This window comes from Corvus hawaiiensis, chromosome 3, assembly GCF_020740725.1.
Source record: "Corvus hawaiiensis isolate bCorHaw1 chromosome 3, bCorHaw1.pri.cur, whole genome shotgun sequence".
In the NCBI taxonomy this organism is placed as follows: domain Eukaryota; kingdom Metazoa; phylum Chordata; class Aves; order Passeriformes; family Corvidae; genus Corvus; species Corvus hawaiiensis.
In genome coordinates this window covers 47,901,540-47,922,665 of record NC_063215.1, presented here as the reverse complement: position 1 = coordinate 47,922,665, position 21,126 = coordinate 47,901,540, and the positions used below count along the sequence as shown (strand labels likewise).

Below are 21,126 nucleotides of genomic sequence, written 5' to 3'. Positions count from 1 at the left end.
TCCAAACCAAAATACTAATGTGTATGCACTTGCTACGCGACCAAAACATTCTCCCCGAATTCCCTCCCCCTCTCTTCCTGCCCACAGAAATTCATCACTTCAGGCCCTGCTCTCTTTTCGAGCTGCCAGGGAGCGCGCTGCCTTTGCCAGGGAGCGCAGTGCCGGAGGACGAGTGGCAGAACTACCCTGCCTGCACTCAGTCAGGGAGGACAAGGTTGGACTCGATGATCTCAGAGGCCTTTTCCAACCTAACTGATTCTGTGACACGTAAGGGACAAGGCAGACGGGGCTGCCTGGAGTTAGAGATGAAGCGCATGTCTGTTAAGGGCAGCTAGGATTGAGGAGGGCGCTGGGAGTCAGAACTGAGAGCCCTAAGGATGAGGGTGTGTTGCAAGGACGTGGGCAAGCTCGTATTGTACAAGGACGTGTGGTCACGCTTTAAATGAAAGTGTTTTTATAGAAACGTCTGTTTTTCAGTCAGCATTGTCATTACAAAGCAAACCTATTCTTATGCTAAGGAAACTGCTGGGGTTTGGTTGCTGCTAACATTAGTATATGGGCACTCAGCACACCGGTAATGTACTCTGCAGTTTTCCATGCTCAGGGACAAAAGCTGAATTGGTACTATAGAACAACTTCACAGGAGGTTAATTTTGCAATTTAAATACCCTTACTGAAAGCAAGCAAACAAAAAAAGCAATGAGTGAGTATGTATGTGATCAAGAATTTCTCAACACTTTTTGGCTTGTTGGATTAATGGGCTAAACCTGCCTTCTCCCAGCGAGCCAGCATGGTTTCTGCACTGGTAGTCAGAGTTTTGCTGGTTTCCCTGGCTGGGTAATCAGGCTGGTAAGGAAGGTGGCGATAGCTGCTGTTCTCAGGGCAGACTGGGAATTACAGCTCTGCGGCCATGGACATCTGAGAAATTCCAAGGAGGAATTTGAGCCTGAGGGAAAGCTTGTTTCTTTTGCTCCACGACTCCTCAACTTGTCTAAAGAGCTGATTGATAACAGATGCACCTATCTGCCTTTCTGTTTTTATTGAAGCATGTTGTTTTTCTGCAACAGGATTTTTCCTGTGATCTCCCCAGGATATTTCTCCCTTTACTGTATATACTCATGGTCAGCATTCTTTGCAGAATAAAGAGGCTCTGGAAGTGTATTATCTCTTATTTAACCCGTTTTTCTCCTTAACCTGCATCCATCCTTCAGCAATTATGGAGACTGCAGTTTTCTAGGACCTTCCATCAAAGGAGAGATTGTTAGATTTTCTTGGTAACAGGAAGGAGAAGGTATTTGGAAATTCCTGAGACTTCTTTCCCTGCAGGAATTTCTGTCCCTTTTCAAACAGCTTGCTCTGGGTAAAGGCATTGCTGCAGGGAAGCTAAATTGCTGGGGATTGCCTGCGAGTCCTATGAAAGGGGGAACTGATGTAGTGGCACTTAAAGTAGGAGGACTGGAACAGCATAGTAAAAGTCAAACTCAGTACAGGAAGCAGTGGTTATGACCATTGTAATGTCCCCAGCAGTGACAAAGGCCCAGGTACACACAGTTGCAGGTTCCCAACCATATGTACTGGGATGACCCAAGGGCATATCTTCATGGAGTGAAGAAAAGCTTGGGAACCTAAGAAAATTATGCGGAGGCACCAAAAAGGACCCAGGAGGATGAAAGAGCCATTTTTCTGTAGGTACAATATATATTCTGAGGAAATTGGAATTTTTCCCTTGTCTGCAAGCTGAAGAAAATCCAGCTACCACTAAAAGCCTGTTCCTTTCTTATGCTAAGAGACAGAAGAAAAGAAAAGGCTGTTCCTTTCAAGTGAAAGAAAAGTCAGGTTCAAGCATTCCCACAAAGGAAAAATCATACCTTTTAAAGTAATATGCAGTAGGACATCCTTGAGCTCCTACCCCCTTTCCTTGATGTACTTGACTCTTTGTAAATCTGTCTCTAATCCCACCCTGTTTCAAAAAAAACCCTCTCCACACTGATTCCTGCCCTGCCTTAACACTCTGCACTCTGCTTGCTCTTCAGAGCCGGGAGTTTTGATCCATTTCAAGTGTGAGCTGTTTGGGGGGATTACATTATTCAGGCAACACAAAAGCTGAGTTTTCACATCAGTTTTGTGGTGGAAATATGGATAGAGATGACAAAAGTTCACACTTCGATTGCTATAGAGGATTTATTCATTTTAGGTTCAAGAGAGTAAATAAAAAGCCACTCAGCATTATGGCATCACTATGGAGGTTCCCCAGCAGAGCATACTCTCTGCAGTGTCCTCTCATATAGTTTTCATTATGATATACTGATTAAAAGCAAATAGATTTAGGATCAGTAGTCAATCTATAGGTCATAGAAAAATAAATTATAAGCTCTTCCGAGACTTGTTCAGGATAAAAAAACAAGATAAAAACAGCTTTGGCTTCTTAGAATTACATCCAGCTTTAATAGAAACTGCAGTTATTAATGGGCTCTCACACAATACAACAGAATGACTTGAGCAGGACTCTACCTAAAGCTCTGGTGAGCCCAGTTTAGTCAGATGTTAAATATGATTAACTGCAGTGGCTTTGGGTGGCTTAACATTTTATTTCCAACACCCAGTTTCTTACAGTGTCATAATGCATGAGGCAATCTGAAGATAATATAGCTATTGATTTTTTAAAATGACACGAGTATTTAATGGAAAACATTAGTATTAAAAAAAAAACAGCAAGAGTATGTATGATTATTAACAATATATAAGATAATGTAATAAACCTAATACAAAAGTAGCATTCTTAGTGTGAGAGTAGAGTGGTTAATTTTGCCACGTAATTCCAACTGATTATATAAAGGTGGAAAACATTCTGAATAAATGCCACACACAGCTCAGGGGCTACATTGGTTCAAAAAACAATAGAGACAACAAACTCTTTTTCTCTGTATTGCATGCTGCATTTCTCAAAGTCACAACTGGATCTCAGAGAAACCTTAAGTCTATCAGAGCATCTTCCTGTCAAACCCTACTCCAAACAGATTTCTTTCAATCCACAAATTTGCCTTCTGAGCATTGGGTTTGTTTAGCTCTTCTGGGGCTTATTCGTCCTCCTGTACTGATTGTCTCACAGTATGAGAGTCTTTATGCAAATGACTGCAAGGTATTTGTGTCTGTCAGGGACACACCTTGGACCAGTTGCTGAGCGTTCCTGCATTTTCTGCATAAGTGCAGTAGCAGTAGCAGATAGGCATCTCACTGAGATAATGTGAAGGCAGGGCCTGCATTCCCTGGTACAGCACAGCCACATGTTTATCTGCTTGAACTCAGGGCAGTGAGGAACACGCGTGAAATGCTCTGGGCCAGGAGTTGACACTGTGTGTTTTGGGAAAAAAAAGGGATATACCACTCCCTTATTTTTTATCAGCAAGAGTGATGGTGCAAGGTGGCCTCTACCACACAAGAGAGTGCAAGGATAATGGGACCTACTTCAGCATTCCCACCCAGAGTACCAAATGGTCCTGTTGTTTTGAGCCGCTGAGCAGTTTGGAGTCATGTTTTGTCAAATCTTTTCTCAGACAGGGTGTACTTTAAGTTTGCTTTGTGTCTTGACTTTCAGTAGGAAGTGCTGGTTTTTGCTTCAGGGGGGTAGTTTGTCTTCAGGATTCTTCTCACAGGTTTCTGATTCCTGAGCTGGGAAACACATCTTCCATCAAACTCTCTCTAGAATAAAAGGTTATTCTAAAGGAAACCCAGGGAAGGGTAGCCATAATCCCATTAACTCCAGCCAGATTACACAGTTATTATGGCTGTCAATGTGCTGTCCCAGAATTTGCCTCTACTCTGGGATACCCTTATACAATTCATTATCGGGAGATCAGCTCCTGTCACTTCTTTTTGGCACTTGCCTGTCCAAATGTTTTTATTCCAGTAAATGGAATCTTGGCTAGAAATAGTAGGTGGATTCATATTTTAGCGTGCAATCTTAAGTCTCATCTAAAATTTTTTTTTAATGCTATATCTAAATTATTTAAATCAAGAAATTAAACTTCTTGCCTTCATATGCTGGTACTGCTATTTTTCTTACATTAGCAGGCTCTTTCTTTTCATATATATATATATATACACATTTATATATTAATTACAATGGAGCTTTCAGAATGACTTCAGCTTCAAATCCTCTGACTAAGAAAGATATCTCAGTTTGCTATTTTAATACAGAAATTGTCCCACAGGACAAAATTATTGGATTTGGATTTGTTATAAGATTACAAAGAAGAAACCTCCTACCAGGATCAGAGTGCTGCAAAATATTTGCATTCCTAAGAACATAGTGGATTTCCTAGGTGGAGCTTTTACCAAGTATTAAGCCACTTCTGAACTCTCTAACTCTGATGCTGCCTTTGGGAAGACTGTCATTCAGTTCTTAACTCTATTAGAAATTTGGGTGGCTGACAGGCACAGCATGGGAATACTTGCCCACCATGTGGCCACGGGCACTGGCAAGTGCTCAAATATGCATTACTTGCCTGCAGGTTTTGGTTCTCCAGATCTACTGTGCTTGTCCACAGCTTCACAACTCAGCAGGACAGTAAGTTCTGAGGACTGTGTGATTCAGGTGAAGGGAAAGGGAAGAGCAGACCTTTACAATGGCATGTAAACATGCAGAAGGCACGGTGCTAAGCTGCACCTAAAACTTACACCCACGAAGTGAATATACTGATAGAAGCATCAAAGCAGGTAAGCAGCCTTACCCGTGTTAATGCAATCTATTTTCTAATTTTCTAATCATAGATTAGAAAAATATATTAATTTTATCTGTTATGTATTTATGCATTCAATATATATTTGCATATAGCAATGACTTCTGGCTAGGTTTCTTAAGGAAGATACTTTTAAAATAAGGGGTACAATTTTCAAATATACTGTGTAGTAAATAAAATGGTGTGACTGGAGGAATTTAATATCAGAAATTATCCATATATTCTGCTGTTTTACTTGGTTTCAAGTTGTATCCTTTCAAATGCCACCAAAGGGCATTCAGGAGACCTGGCTACAGTTGGGAGCCATCAGCACCCTTCAGTGTGGCACATTCCATGTCACACGGCATAGGAACAACCTCATAACTTACAGCCCGACCCTCCCAGCTATCCTGCAGCTTCATTTGGCCCTGCTCAGTAGGTTTTCTTGGGTTTTCCTTTTCTTTTATTTGGCTAATAAAGGCATCCTAAAACTACTTAAAAATTGCACTATTTTACATTGCAGTGCAATTAGATAAGATTAAATTAAAATGGCCTCATGAGATGATAAAGAGATTTATCTTTTATGCTTACTTATGGGGTCAGGGTGCAACACTACTTCATGCTGTAGATTATGATAAAATTACTTACTGTATTAGAGAGAAATTTATAGGAATATCACATCAGTGAAAAAAAAATCCTTTAGAATGCTATAAATGCGCTTGCACGGGGGGGTTACCTGCTTAGCATTATTGATTTTCCAATCAATATAGCAAGTATATAACACAAGGCTGTGTGCAGTCAAGGCTTTAGCATGGTTTAGATTTGTTTACACTGGTTCAGCTGTCAGCAGGGCAGCAGATTGATGTTTCCTTCCCAGCATAGTGGGAACTGATGAAGATCCAGCACTTTGTTGCTTGTCACCATCCAGCAGCAGGTTACCCCACCCACACCTATTGTGGAGGTGCTCTTTGGCTCATCTCCTTGGATGCTTCACAGGAGGTTGCTCGCCAACCTTGCTGGCACCAGGGACCTGTTTGGGGTCAGCCTGGCAGAACTGTGGGGGTAAATGGCCTTTTGCAAATGGTCAGAGATGAAGGACTGGGGAGAAGTAATGACTCTGAATGGAGAAAATGTTTGCAAACTTAATTTGTGCTTTTGGTGTAAATGTATAGTCATAAAGCAAACTGATAAAAATAGTTCTAAGTCGATGTAAGAGAAACCACACACAAAAATTGAACTTGTTTGGTTAATAGTGCATGAAATAAGTCCATATAGCTTCTGTATGTAGGAAAGAGGTCCTGAAGGGGATTTTATGTGACTTGCCTGCTGAAAGCTCTGCAGTGGTCAGGGCACAGCACTTAGATCTGCATTTTACACATGATCAATTTGAGCTGGGAAATCAAATTCCCCATATTCTCAGGCTTTCTTCCCTATTTTATCTTTATTTCCAATACTGTTTCTCATATATATGTGCAGAACTTCTCTATTAGCCCCTTTCTCTGTGAAAGTGTATTATGTGCTCTGTTGCCTGACCAATATGAGCTACAGTCACTGCAAATTATTTCCTCATCAGTAATTTACCAAATTTACCCCTCTGTTTTCAGTTTATCCAGAATTGGTATGACCACCAGATGCTTTCAGACATTAAGTTCTTCTGAAACATATTTTAGACACTAGATGGATTTTTCTACTATTTCAGGGACCTGACACATTTTCAATGCAATCCAAATTATTGCCAGTCATAAATAAATTCATTAGCAATGCCATTGAGTTCAGCACGTCTTTGTCTTCGTCTTCCTTCCATCAAGGTCATAGCAAGGTGAATTTGTGTCTGGCTTTTTTTTTTTCCTTTTTCCCCCTCACTTTTTAGTGTGTTTTGGAAGGGATAAGGATGACATGTGGTATCAATATTCAAATGATATCAAGGAAAAGAGACTATTCAGAAAAGAAAGCATGCAATTTTATCAGGCTTTAGAACAGGTATCATGTTACCTGCACTGTGCCAAAGCCAGTTCTTTTTGCATCTGAATTCAGGTCAGGTACAGCCTAGGATGCTCAAAATGTGAAAAAAGAATGCCCTTAATAAAAGCAGAAAATACAGTCATACATACACTGCCTATGATTCTCATCTGTGGATGTTCAAGTAGAAGACCTCTTGTATGCAGGAAGTCCTAAAGGCAGTGAAAATCTTTCATTCAGTAGGATTGTGTGGATGCTAAAAAGCAGGAGCAGAGGAATTTTCCAGCTGCTGAAGCATTTTGTGAAGTTTTCCTTTCTCATGCTTTAGCTGAGAAACAGTGAAAGACGGTTTTGTAAACTAACTCTCTATCTTGCACCTGCGCGGTCTTGTTTTGGTTCACTGAAGAAAATATTTTGAAATAGGCGTTGTAGCATTCAGCCAATCACTCTGGGAGGTGTATGGTCAAGCAGCCAATAATGTCATTTCTCTATTGCAAACCAAGTTATATAAACGAGGTGATAATTAATTAAATAATTCCATTCTATCCTGGACTTGGATTCCGTGTCATTCTTCGCGCTGTCCCTGTGGACAACAGCGACAGGATTGTATAATATGACCTTTGAATATTTTTTTCTTTTTCCTTTTTAATTTATATCTAATCCTGTCTAGGTTCTGACAATAAACTACAATTATATTTGTTCGGGAAATGATGTCTAACTGCTGGAGCAGAGACATTTAACAAGGACATGTTCTGGCTCCTGAAATGTGCTCCCAGTCTCTACTAATGTCTGTATGAATCCAAATAAATCAAAACCACTGCACTTTTTCTGCTAAATGGCTTTGGAGAATTCCCTTGAATATTGTAAATGGTATGGAAACTCCTGAGACCAATATTTTGCATATTGCCCTACCTTCCATCGTTAAACCTTATTTATAAACTTCTGGGAACTGTATCTATTACATCGTCAAAGGATACTTCTCTGGGATTGTAAGCCTCAGGAAACAGGGCCTAGGTGATATGTTGTTTGCCTACCCATCTTGTCAGACCCTCTCTAATAACTTTTGAATTCGTAAGTTCATTTCAGTTACATTTGGCTCAGAAACAGAAAACTTCAGGCTATGAAATTCCTCCAAGTTTTAAGAAACATAACAGCTCAGTAAAGGAAAGACTACTTCCTTCAAATTACTGCTGTGACTGAAAGGCTGCTGCCTGAGCTCAAAGGTTATTTATTATGTTGAGTTTGCTGGCAGCCAGCACATGCCCAGCTCAAAAGCATCCACATCCCCTTGGTTCTCACCCAGCTGGTAGCTGGGAGGCAGGAAGAGGGAGCTGTGGACACTGGGGGAAGGGAAGATTGATGATGGGCAGGCAACCTGAGGTGTGGACATGGGGAAAGCATGAGGAATGGGGCACAGATCCAAAGAAGCCAGGGCTTTTCATTTCTTAAGAGCAGAACTTGATCTCTCCTTGGGAGTGGCTAGAGTCAAAAGCAACACATCAAAATTAAGCAGACTGAAGTGAGCTTAGCACCCAAAATGAATTCTTAGTGTAACCAGCACAACAGTCACCATTTCAACAAATTTTGTTTATCTTAGTTTATCTTCCTTCAGCATCCAGTTCACTACACACAGTTCAGGATTTCACTACTGAGAAGAGTCTGGTAATCTGATGCCAGTCCACTGTTATTGCTTCTGTTACCATTGATAGCATTGATTGATTGACAAATATTTCTGTTTCAAGCATGCTTACTTCTATAACAAGCATGCTGAAGTTACAGCTGCCAGTGTTTTGTCTTATGCCAGAGAATCCATTGCAAGTGATGGACTCAATGGATTATATGAAGAAAGCTTTGTTTGCACTAGCAGCTATTACTCTGCAATAATAAAGTGCTACTAATAAAGGAATGGTTAGCACTTGGAGTGCCCACAGTTACCAATTAAATTTGAGACAGCCCTATTAAGGATGTCTAAAGATGATTGTTCCTACTTTATAGCCAGAAGAACTGAAACACATACGATGCATTTTTGCAGTGGCAACAAAGTGGTTTGAAACAGACTTTGAGTTAAACATGTCTCCATTAACTTACTATTGAAGCTCTATTTAAAGAGTGCTAGATTCACTTCTTAAAATTTCAGTCTCCTTACTCTGAGATGACAAAAAAGAAAAACTAAACCCTTTCCACGTTTTTTTGCTTTCCAACAGTCCTGAAAAGCTCACGCATGTGTAGAATCCAAATTCTTACTGTTCCTCAGAAGCCTCAGGGTTAATGGAGGAGCTTGTTTTACCATAGGTTTACCCAACAATAGGAAAACTTCAGTCAGGGGAAAATTTTGGTTTGGATGTCATGGTATCAGACTGGGGCTGTGCAGAATCAAACACAACAGTTTCAGATTAAGGAAGATGAGAGATGAAAGCTTAAATTCATGTGACCCCCCATCATGCTAAGGAGAGGTCAAACTTTAGAATGACACTATAGGCTGTTGGTAAGGTTTCTGCTGGAGGGTAGAGCTGGGCCCAAGGGGGCAGGGTAATTTTGGCTTTACTGGCTTTGATTTGTTTGTTTTTTCTGACAGCTGGACATACAGAAGGTGCAGGAACTTCCATTGCTGCACTGCCTGCTATCTGTCTGTCATACGGTGTAGTTGTTGCAGAAGCCACATATGAGCTAGAGGTTGCCTATGCTGGCATTAAAGGTTGGAAGAAGCAGCATATTTTGTTTAGTTCACATGACAGGAACTATTACCAGTTTGTTAATCCCTTTGAGATCCATACTGCCTTCTTGCTGGCACCAGCAGATGGGAAAGAGAAAATGAACTGTAACTTCTTCCACCCAGTCCCTAACAATAAGGATTTGGTTGTTTCCACCTACATCATTGAAGAAGAGAGCCATGGCAAAGCAATTAGTCCAGTAAGATGCATCCCATTTCCTTCTCATTCTTTCCTCAGAGCTTTTCCGTGGGTGGTGCGTTGACCCTGGCCAGCCACTAAACACCCACACAGCTTCTCTCTTACTCCCCCTGAGGTGGGGTGGGGGAGACAATTGAAAGGGCAAAAGCAAGAAAAAGGCATGGGTCAAGATAAAGACAGTTTCACATGGCAATGAAAGAAAAAAGGATTAAGAAGAAGAAGTAAGTGATGGAAAGGCACTCACCACCTCCCACGAGCAGACTGATGCCCAGCCAGTCTGCAAGCAATGGCAACTTTGCAAAACCTCAAAACCTCCCCCACCAGTTTCAAAACTGGGCATGATATTACACAGCATGCAGGACCTCTTCAGTCAGCTTATGTCAGCCTACGTGCTGTGGGGGCAGAGTGAGAAACAGAGAAGGCCTTGATGCTGTGTGAGCGCTGCTCAGCAGTAGCTTAAACACGGGTGTGTTACCAACACTGCTTTGGTCACAAATCTAAAACACAACACCATACAGGCTGCTGTGAGGTGATATTAACCCCCTCACAACCAGACACAATATACTACCTGAGGCTACCGGAAACCAAGGGCACTTTATCCTTCAAGGAAACATTAACGTGGGAGTTGAACGTACTTCACCTTAGGTGCATTGATTTAATGCTTTTGATTATTCTCACTTTACTGAGTGACTGTGTAAAATTGGAGTGAAGGTAAGACAGAAGCAAGTAATAAGAACTTACTCAGCAGCAAGGGCACTCACATTCTGTAGGAAGAGTGATTGTGAATGCATTGTCCCTATGCTTCCCCTGCATCTAGCCTTTTTTGTGCATCTTCTGTGAGGCCAAAGTCATAGTCACCTTCTCCTTGATATTTTGATATAGTTGATACTTGATCCAGCCAAAAGCACAGTAAGGGTTTGACAACAAAATTTTTGAGGTCTGGTAACAAGGGCTTAAAAAATATTTTTTCTTCAGCAGTCAGAGCTTAAGTCTTTTCTATATATGGCATTAACAATAGGAATTTAACTCAGGATAATATATTTTTTCCCCCTGAGTTGTATTGGCAATATTGTAGCCTGAAGTATAAAAAGATTTTGGTCAGTTCTTTTTTTAGGCTGACTGAAATTTGGCTGAGTGCAAATTTTTTACTGGTTGATGGACATAGCTAGTAAAGCTAAGTGATAGTTTTAGTAATACTTTAATAAAACAGTTTTCCTAAAGATGGGAAAGTATTTTACCTTGCATTATAGGTAGAAAACCTGCTCCCCAAAGAAATATAACCATGCAGGACAATGGAACTTCTGGTTTCTGCTCTCATTAGACCATCTGGCTTTCTTTTAAAATTCAGAGTTGCTCAACTTCTTCAGTATTGTGAGCCAGCAGCCAATGCTGTCATTTCCTATTTGGCTGTAAATACAGTTCTGGAATCTAGATAATTTAGGATTTTGCCACTGAGGCACAGATGGAGTTAGGAAATAATAAAATTAGGGTGGAAATAAGAAAACCAGAATTTCAGCAACATATTGAGGCTCTCAGCACAGGAGTCCTAAGGTTTTTTTAAATCTAATTCCACCATAGTTACACAAAATCATTCACAGGCAGGAGGGATTTAGCTCTTGGATCACTTGTTTCTTTTGTTAGCACAGCTCCTCATATTCTAACAAACTGTGTTCCAGTGAATTCCTGCACTGGAAGTTTCCTCTGGACCATAGTATACAATAGCTGCAAATGACACAATATTAATCAAATACGCCTTTTGTCTCCATTTATTTTTTGCCACTTTTATCACCCCCCCCCCAAAATCATTTATCCTTCCAGCTAACAAATCCAAATGTATTTAGCCTCTCCTCATAGGATAATAAGAATGGCTGTAGTTGACAAGACCAGACGCCCAATGAAAAAGTATCTGAAAAGGGCAAGGAGATAGCAATAATCCTTTCTGTATGCCTTCTGAGTACTGCAAACTTGCTAAGACAGTGCCAGTATTTTGTATTTAAAAGCTTGCAATGTATTTGTATTTTGTCATTTCTGGGTTGTGGTTATTCAATCCTGAATGTTACTGTAATCCTGCTATATGGACTTTGGGGTAACTAGAACTGAAAGCAACATGCAAGTAGAGCACTGCACTATAAATGTGTTTTACATTATGTTTTCTTATCCTTTTCCTAAAAAAGTTCATCTTTCTTGTGTTATTAATCACTTCTGAGCACTGAACCTTTGTTAAGAGACGTACTCACAGTGACTGCAAGGCTGGTTGACACTAGCTTTTAGAGTTCATTATGTCTGTATGTTTCTACCCCTTTGAGCATTATGCTGCTTTGTGCTTTGGAACACTGCTTTTCAACTACCACTACTCATACAGTGGCGTGGAAGCCTCTTGCAGTACTTTTCAATCAGCTTTAGATCTGAATTACTAGATATGTTCTTCAAATGTTGTCACATCATCATTCATGCCTTTTCCCAGTTTGCTTATGAACTGTGAACAGCTCAGTGTTAAGTATGAATCCTTGTGGGATAACCTTTCTGTCATGAAAACTCATGGCTTACTTTTGTCTTTTGTCTTTTAACTGGTTAGTCCAGGAACTGAGGGTCCTTCTTATGCCATATAGAATAACAGAGACATGGGAAAATAGGTCTGGAAAGAAAAACAAGAAATCTAATTTCTCATCACGTTATTGCTATCTTACCTACAAAATTTCTGACAGAGGTTTATCTAATCTTTTCTTAAAAATATCTAATGATTTTAATTTTAGGGTAATGATTACACAGTATCTTCAGACAATTAATTATGTAATTGTCTTTATCACTCAAAGATTTTCCCATATATACCTCACCTGGTACAACTGATGTTTGTTATTCCTTGTTCTATGTCTCCTACCCAAAGATGATTTATTGATGCCCTTATGAACATTTGCTGTTGAAAACACTTGTAATAGGGCATCACAGTCTGATTGGCCAGGAGTAACACTAAAGAATAATATATATTCTCTCTATATAAATTATGTATGTTGTATAGACCTGTCATCAAATACTGTTCTGTAGCTGGAGCTTGTATTTAGGATGGATTCTCTCAATACAGTGGTATAAAACTTATTATATCCAAGGAAAAAGCTGAAAACCTAAGAGTAGAACTCAATGTGGCTCAGGTTATCTTTTTAGCACAGTTCTGTTTCTTCTGTGGGAATGAATTTAACAGCAGAAAGCTATCAGACAGAGCAGTTTAGCTGTATTCTCCTTTACATGCTTCAAGGGTAAGCAAAGAAACATCTTTCCTTTTTCATTACGTGGTACTGTCTTTTCCAGTGGATTCGAAAGCAAAGTTTAGAATACTTCCAAAAACTTTAACGCCTGGCAAGGAAATACAGTAGATGGAATATGATGGTGCTAGAATAAGAATGCAAACAATGCAGGAAGACTGGAACCATGTATACCATTGAAGACAAGGAAACTCAGTTACACTGACTGTGCAGCTCCAAAGGATGAAATTTTAGGCTGCTATATTTGGAATTAGACTTTATGCTTTCTCCATAATTATGGGCAACTTCTACATTTTTGGAATTCAAGGCTTTCTCTAAATCTTTGCTTTGGAGGTATTGGCTTGCCTTCTAAACCAGCTGTCATACTGATTCTCAAATGTGAGCACAAAGGCATTAGTTAATAGTATCCTCTGGTTTTTTTGTTAGTTCTTTTTCTATCAAACTGAAGCCAGCCCACAATACTGCATGCTGCTCCCCAAATGAAATAAGCTTGTGCATCCTGCTTCACAATTCACAGGGAGTAAGTGGATATCCAAAGAAAGATACACGTGGTTACACTGCTTGAGCAATAAGGTTGAGGTATAGAGGCATAATGATGAGCTCTAGCACACTGAGAAAGACAGCATTATTTCACTTTAATTCATTCACTTTAATCACTGTAATTTCACATAAAAAACTATTTTACTTTGCTGTCTCCCACTGGTTTTTAGTTGCTGAATGATGAATTACCTTGATTTTGTCAAGTAAGTGTTCATTCTTGCTAGTCTGTAAAGAGAAGGTAGGGAATAGCTTTTGCAAAGGTTCTCTTTTTCTTAGGAAAAAAAACATGATGTAAAGCAGTACAGACTACTTTGGGACCAGATTCTTGGATTATGCTCAAGAAAAGCAGCGCAAGGTTTCTGGTTTAGTAGTATTTGGATTACAGTACTACAAAAATGAATTAGAAAACCCCCAACAAAACAGAGCTAGCCAAATAATTATATCATAAGTGCAGAAGTCACCACTCCCTTCTTTCAATCCTCGCATGTTCTCTAGATTTACTGTAAAATCTTGATGGAGCCCCTTAGTTATGTAATTTGTTTTTTAAATCAATATTATAAGGTTAATACTTTTATTATAGGGGTTTAGAAGTTAATTGACATAAAAGATTCCAAAATTCAGAGTTTTACTGGGAATCATAACATATGAACCTCCAACCAATTGGGGACTTTCTAATCTATCCCTATTAGAAATCCTCTGGCATGCTGTCCCACTTTCATTAGGCTCTTCACACTCACATAAATATGTTTAAAAATCCCAAGTATATCTCTACACATTCTGGAATAGGTCTGTTAGTTTTTCTCTGCTTCTGTAGAGATGATAATACAGTTCATGTGAGACCTCTACTCATTCTAAGACCTCTATTCATACTTGTATCCCTCAGAATTCTGAGAGCCGTCCTCCCGCTCTTAAGTGAAGCAACATCAGCTTTAAATGTAACAGACAGAAGTTAACACTGAGTGCATATGTTTATTAATATCCCACTCAAGAGCTACTGGAAAAGATGCTATCTTGATTCCTAAGAATCAAAAATTTCCCATTAGATTAATGAGTTAAAGCTTACAAAGAGAGCGAGTTTAGAAAAGGTGCTGCTACTTCCAAATGAGGCCTAGAAAAATAAAAAAAACCCACCACCTATCTTTTGGTCTCATTAACAAATGAAGAGAGAATTCTAAGAGATTGCCCAGGGAATGAAGCAATCTGGAAATAAAATAAGAGAGTATTCTAAGTGCAAGACAAAGAAGAACAACAAAGAAGAAAAATGTTCTGCATGTATCACTTTCTTGACATTGAAGTTTTAAAGACCAAATTTTCCCGTTTTACATTAGAAATGTATGTGTTATCTGTGTTAGAGAATTGTTTAGAGAACTGGTGAGGATACTCAATTCTTCAACTTTTCAGTCTTGGTTGACATATCTTTCACCTCCAGTGAAACTTAACTGCAGTGACTTGAGGTTTGGAAGGAATGGTGATTCTAACGAGTGACAACATGGCATCTTCATTTAGGCTGGCAGGTTGAAAAAAGTCCTGTTTGCAATCTGCAAGCCCGTCATTTTCTGTTTTCTTTGCTAAGGCTACTCAAACTTTCTGCATCAGCGCAATTAACTAATGATATGGCACTGCATATTAAAAATGTTACAGTCATTTCTCTTCTGACCAGAAATGAATAATACAGTTAGTAAAACACTTTAAAAGAAAACATGAATGCTTTTAAATATGTGTTACTGGTATCACAACTATTCTACTAACTTGGAAGAGCAATGGAAATGTCACAGTATTGCTCTGCCTCTTTCTCTCAAATGATTTGCCATCACTGTTCTGTAAATGGCTGCTTGCTGCTGCTTCTGCTCTGTGAACCACCTGGGGAGGAGATGCCAGGCAGCTGTTTTCCAGCAGGTCTGTCAGCCTGTGCCCACATAAACAGTTTTTTCCACCTTTATGAACTTGAAACAGAATCCTGCCATGTACTCCAATTTCAAGAAGAAACAAAGGTGCCCATTTCTATCTTTTAACCATGAATCAATAAAACTTCTGCACAAATGAGATGGTAGCCTCATTCTCACCAGCCTCTGAGCTGGCCTGTGCTTGAAGCTGCTTAGTTGGTTCTAAGCTTTTAGTGGTTTTTCTGTGGCCAACGTATGGATTCAGAAACTAGAAGCAGGGCTGTGTCACGAGAGAAGGATCAGGGCACAGATCACGTTCTGTGTTTTTCACGACCAGCTTTGTACCAGTCCAGCTTTCACTGGCAGGGCTTAAAAGGGGAATGTGAAGAGCATGGCTTGATTAGTCCAGCAAAATAAAGACTGTGTGGGGATGAGACTGCTGTCTGTAAATACTTTTGGCAGGGGTACACACAGGAGAGCGGGAAAGGCTACTTCAGGACAGTATTTGCACAGGAAGAAAAAATGGATGTGGACTGGTCACAAGGAAACCTAAGCTTGACATTTTTAAAAGGCTTCCAGCTGTTAGAGAGGTTTCTCTCGGACAGCCTCCCAGTAGCAGCAGTGAGGGCCAAAAAATTTACTGGCAAAGCACAATTAATTTATGGGAGAAAGGATAAAATGGCTGCTTGCAACACTAGGGAGCTGTGTACAGTATAGGATGGAGGGGAAATTATGCTGCCTTGGCTTACAAATGCCAGGTTACTATAATGGGGGTGCTGTTAGCCCTCTCTCACCACTACTGTAGACTAAAAAGGAATGATAATAAAAGACAGTCTTGTCAGTACCTTGTAGAGTTGAAAGAGTAAAAACAAACGCCTTAGTGGTGAAAATGGGCAGTAACGGCTATTTTTCTTGGTCAAAGAGGGCAATGTGAACTACTTGAAGAGTTTATTATTACCAACAGCAATGTAATCCTTGTTCCTGTTGATGTTAAAACTGGCAGAATAAATCTGGGTAGAAAAACTTTCTACAGATAAGTTTTCTTTTTTATGTCTGCGTCCCTTTCTTCTCAGTGCTGGCTTTGATTACTAGGTGACCAAAGATGTGAATGCTTTGCAAAATTTAAATGGTTACCTCTAATTTTAGCAAATGTCTTTAATGTTGACACTGAAAGATCGATGGTGTTCTTCCTCCCGTTCAGGAAAATTGCCAGCTCATGATCAGGCCTTGTTCAGAAAGATCCACATCTGCAACGGCAAAGCAAAGCACTTGCAGTTCTCTGGAAAATATTACTTTGGTAAAGGAGTGATGAAGTTTTCTGAGAATTTCAGTTGCTAGCTACCTGTCCCTAGGGAAATTCTGAATCATCTATTGCCTTCTGGAAGAAATAATCACCTCAAAATGGTTACACTGTCGCCTTTCCTTGAGAAACAAACTTCTGGCTATGACCTCATGATTTAGCTATGCGCTAGTAATCATATACAGCACTGTACCTTATCGTGCAGTTGACACCTCCCTGTGCTTTGTGAGCAATGACAGCTTCTCATCAGCTCCTCTACCCCTCCCATCCCGCATGTGGAAAAACTTTCCATTGAGGTAAGTAATGCTGGCAGAGCAGGTGATGAACTGAGATGGTTTCTGTATATGGCCAGATTCCATTTTTACTCTCCCCTCCTCAAATTTAATTCTGCTTCATTCACTTGCTGCTGGCAGTAGTAAGCTAAGGTTGAATACACAAGGTGAGGATTGTCCCTTGCTTCCAGAGCGGGATGTAACCTGCAAGTTGTATAAGGTCACATCAAGGTTGACCTTACACTCCCTACAAAAGAAAGTTGTAGGTGGGGGTCAGCCTCTTCTCCCAGGCAACAAGTGACAGGATGAGAGGAGATCGTCTCAAGCTGCACCATGGGAGTTTTAAGTTGGACATTAAGAAGAATTTCTTTACAGAAAGGGTCATTAGACATTGGAATGGACTGCCTGGAGAGGTGGAGTCACTATCTCTGGAGGTATTTAGGGAAAGAGTGGACATGGCACTTAGTGCCGTGGTCTAGTTGACATCGTGGTGTTTGGTCATAGGTTGGACTCAATGATCTCAAGAGGCCTTTTCCAACCTAACTGATTCCATGATTTTGTGTGACTCTTCATATTTGGTTAGCTCTGTGTGGCACTTCCATAACACGAGTAAGCTTGCAAAGTGACGTTTTTCACAAAAAAAATCTCCGAGAGACCGAGACATAATACTAAGAGGCCTGATTGTTTCTGTGATGTCGAAGTACTCCGATGAAATCTGAAGCCCAAAGCAGCGCCGCGTTTGTCTAAAAATCTCTCTGCTTAGGGCTGAAGGGGCACAGCCTTGCTACGGCATCGGATCATAAAGACGCAGCAATACGCCTGGGCTATATCTGAGCGCAAGCACAGCACGTGCCCTTGTATTTCTGTGAGTGATCGGTTTATTCAGCAGCACCTGGCTGGAACAAGCCTGCAAGAATTCCCGTTTCCAACATGGACCCGCAGTACCACAGCCCTGGGGCCGGGCCGGCCCGGCCCCGCCCCACCAGCCGCACGGCGGGGCGGCCCTGACCAATCACAGGGCAGCATCCCACAGGGGGGCGGGGCCCGACCGTGAATGGCAGCTGTCGAGATAAACAACTCGCTGCACTGTTCAGCGCCCCGCAGCATGGGGTGCGTGTTCGCCCTCCATTCCTCTGTTCCTCCCTCCCTCGCTCCTGCCAGCCAGAGGCGCCGCGTCTGGCCGCGCTCGCCGCTCCCGCCTTTGCGCGCAATGTGAAGAGTCAGCAAGTTCCCAGCGGCCGCTGAAACGCTCCGCTGTCTCGGGGGAGGGCACTGCGCCGACGCCGCCCGGCTGGAGCGGCCCGGGGCATGCCGGGAGTTGTAGTTCTGCCGCTCCAGCGTCCCGCCTGCGGCGGCGGGGCCGGCTTCCGCAGCCGCACTACGACTCCCGGCACCCCTCGCGCCACGCCGCGAGGAGCCCAGTTGAAGCGGGTGGCGGCGGCGGAGCGCGCCCCCTCCCCCCCCCCCCCCCGCTGAAAAGCCCCAAACCAAAACAAAAACAAACCGCCCCCCCGCCCCCCGAGCCCACCGCCCGTGCCGAGCCCCGGACATGGCGGCGCCGGGAGGGGGCTCCGCCAGCTGCGGGTGCTGATCCGGCCGCCGCGTCCCCCTGCCCGCCCGTCCTTCCCCGCCCATGGGCGAGACATGGACTACGAGTTCAAGTCGAAGCTGGCGGCCGAGCGCGAGCGGGTGGAGGACCTGTTCGAGTACGAGGGATGCAAGGTGGGCAGAGGCACCTACGGGCACGTCTACAAGGCCCGCCGCAAGGACGGGTAAGGGCCGCGCCGAGAACCCCCTTCCAACCCCTCCCCACCCCCCCGCACCAGCGCCCTCCCCTCCTTCCTTCCCCTCTCTCCCTCCTCGGAAAGTTTCTGGCAGCGCGGGGGCCGGAGCGCGGAGCCCGCCCGGGTATCCCCCGCCCTGCGCTGGGAGCGGGCCCCGGTGCCCCGGCCCCGCGGATCGGCGCCCGGCTGCTCGGAGTCACGGAATCAATTAGGTTGGAAAAGACCTCTGAGATCATCGAGTTCAACCTATGACCGAACATCACCATGTTCAAGTAGACCGTGGCACTCAAGTGCCACATTCAGTCTTTCCTTAAACACCTCCAGGGACGGTGACTCCACCACCTCCATGGGCAGTCTATTCCAATGTCTAATCACCCTTTATGTAAGGAGCTCTACCTGATGTCCAGCCTAAAGCTGGTCCCGCTCTGCCCCGCTTCCCCCTGCCATCCCTGGTGGTGCGGTGTCAGCAGGCTGTGCCCTGGGGTCGTCGTTGCTTTTCACGCCGCGTTTCAGGTCGTCGCTTTCGTCTTTTGTGTGACCGCGTTCGTACTTTGACGTTCTGTTCCGATTACTGCAGGGGATTGGGAAGCGAGGAGCACCTGGCTCCCGACGGCTCCTCTCCGGGTGCTCCCTCCCGGGCGGCCCGGGAAGTTCCCGGGGCGTGTGTTGGTCCTTGGTGTGACCCCAGCCCCAGGTACCCCGCTGGTCCCAGTGCCGGGCAGGCTTGGCTTGATGGCCTGTCTGGGACGCTCCTTGCATGGCAGATCTCCATGCATGGCTCCTTGCAGGCAGAGCTGGTGGCTTCTGTCCAGTACCTACGCACAGGTGTGTCTCCATCAGCTTCCCGTGAGAGAGCAGGATACAGGTCCCTGTCCCCAAACACCTGGCTGGTGGATTGATCCAGAGAGGTCCTTTAGGCATTAAGCCCATGTATGTTGGCCAAGCAAGGTTTCTTTTGTCTGGGGAAAAGACAGCTGGCACCATGGGATAGGTACTCAGTGGATGCCATTTTCACGGTACTGTTAAGGGAGCGATGGAGCGCTAGGGTTGCCATTTGGGATTGCTTGGCTGGCATGCAGTTGTTGAAGGGGAGCAGTCCTGAGGCCTGAGCAAGGCTCTTGTGCAGGTGTGGGTTCCAAATAGAATCTTCTGCTTTCAGAAGAGCCATTGAGCACTTTCTCACTGTGGTGTGTGCTTGGTGCACAGACATAGGCTGTGTTTGCAGACTGTTCTAAGCATACTGTAAGGCTGGATAAAATATACCTGCGAATTGGAGGTGGCTCCTTTCTATGAGAATGCTATAGGGAATAGCCTTCCATTATAGCCAACTGAAACTGAAGAGACTGAATGTGTAAAAATAAAATTTTGGAAGTGGTTAAGGGAATGCTGCTAGATTAATAGAGAAGTCCTGGGATTCTTTTGTAGGAGTAAATGGCATTCATATGTGTCTTGAAAATTTAAACTCAGAATTAAGTGGTTGTGGTATAAAAGTGATTAATAACTGAAAGGAAGATGCTAATTCCAGTGAAGGATTAAACACCGGGAAATGAGCTCTGATTCTGATTAGCTTGCTCTGCAACCTTAGGAATACTAGAGCATAAGTAACTTGAAATATTAAGGCTTTTCCAGGTATTATAGCTGCCACTGAGCTCTTCCAATATTTTTGAGTTAAGTGGTCATGGTTTCTTCTTTTTCCTAAGTATTAGTTTATATATATATATATATTTTATTAGTTTATATATATATTATATATAAACATATATATAAAATATATATTTTATATATTATTTATATATATATATATGTAAAACATACATGGGATATATGAAAAGAAGTGGTAATAAAACCACCAAAAATGCTAGCTAAATGGTTTTTGCTGTTCTTTGGTATAGTAAGCCTAAAATTGCTGCCTATAAGAACAGTATAAGAAAAGGGAGAGCTTTGAGTTTACTGTTTTATGAAAAAAAAACAAAAAGAAATTTGATGTTTGTTTTTAACTTACCTGTTTCACTTCCATCATTTGCAATGGAAAGCCATCACAGGAATTACACTGATGCTACAGAGCAGCATAAAGGACATGTCTTCAAAATCCCTACAATAATAGCAGTATGACTAGTGCAAATGGATAGTAAAGTAAAAGTAAATATGATAAAAAGATAGCTGATGTGTCAGAGCTGGGAATAATCAAAGGGAGACCTTGAGCCGCAAGAAAACTAAGTGGTAAAAGGAAGTGCAAAGTTTCAGTGCTGTCAGGTAGATTGACATGTAATATAACATGGCACAGATTCAACTGTACTATGTGCTCAGAGGCTTTGCTTCATGAAGCTTGTGAAGTGGCTTATTCTTTCTCTTTTTTTCCTTGGTCTTCATTTTTGTTGGCATTGGTGAGTTCACTCTTAGTTGCTTTTGTGTAACTTTAGGTCCTTGGGTGAGAGTAAGATGTGAACAATTTAGGAAAAAATTAGAAAACAACTAAAATCATTAATAGAAGATGATTTCCTTGT

General features: G+C 42.1%; 1 protein-coding gene and 1 long non-coding RNA gene across 3 annotated transcripts in view; one reads left to right on the top strand and one right to left on the bottom strand.

Annotated features, from left to right (window-relative positions):
* Positions 1-13,519: 13,519 nt before the first annotated feature.
* On the bottom strand, positions 13,520-19,238 carry LOC125322780. The gene is made up of 3 exons (XR_007202219.1): positions 19,019-19,238; positions 16,401-16,513; positions 13,520-13,608 (listed from the first exon to the last, which is right to left on the bottom strand). It is a non-coding gene; the product is annotated as an uncharacterized LOC125322780 (long non-coding RNA).
* CDK19 (cyclin dependent kinase 19) overlaps positions 18,335-21,126 on the top strand; it is a 128,510-nt gene continuing 125,718 nt past the window's right edge. Inside the window, exon 1 of one of the 2 annotated variants that reach the window (XM_048296912.1) lies at positions 18,335-18,560. In XM_048296912.1, the coding sequence (XP_048152869.1) occupies positions 18,472-18,560 (89 nt within the window). In that variant the 5' untranslated portion in view covers positions 18,335-18,471. Of the gene's footprint in view, positions 18,611-21,126 lie in introns of both variants that reach the window. The other variant, XM_048296911.1, reaches the window with a different exon arrangement.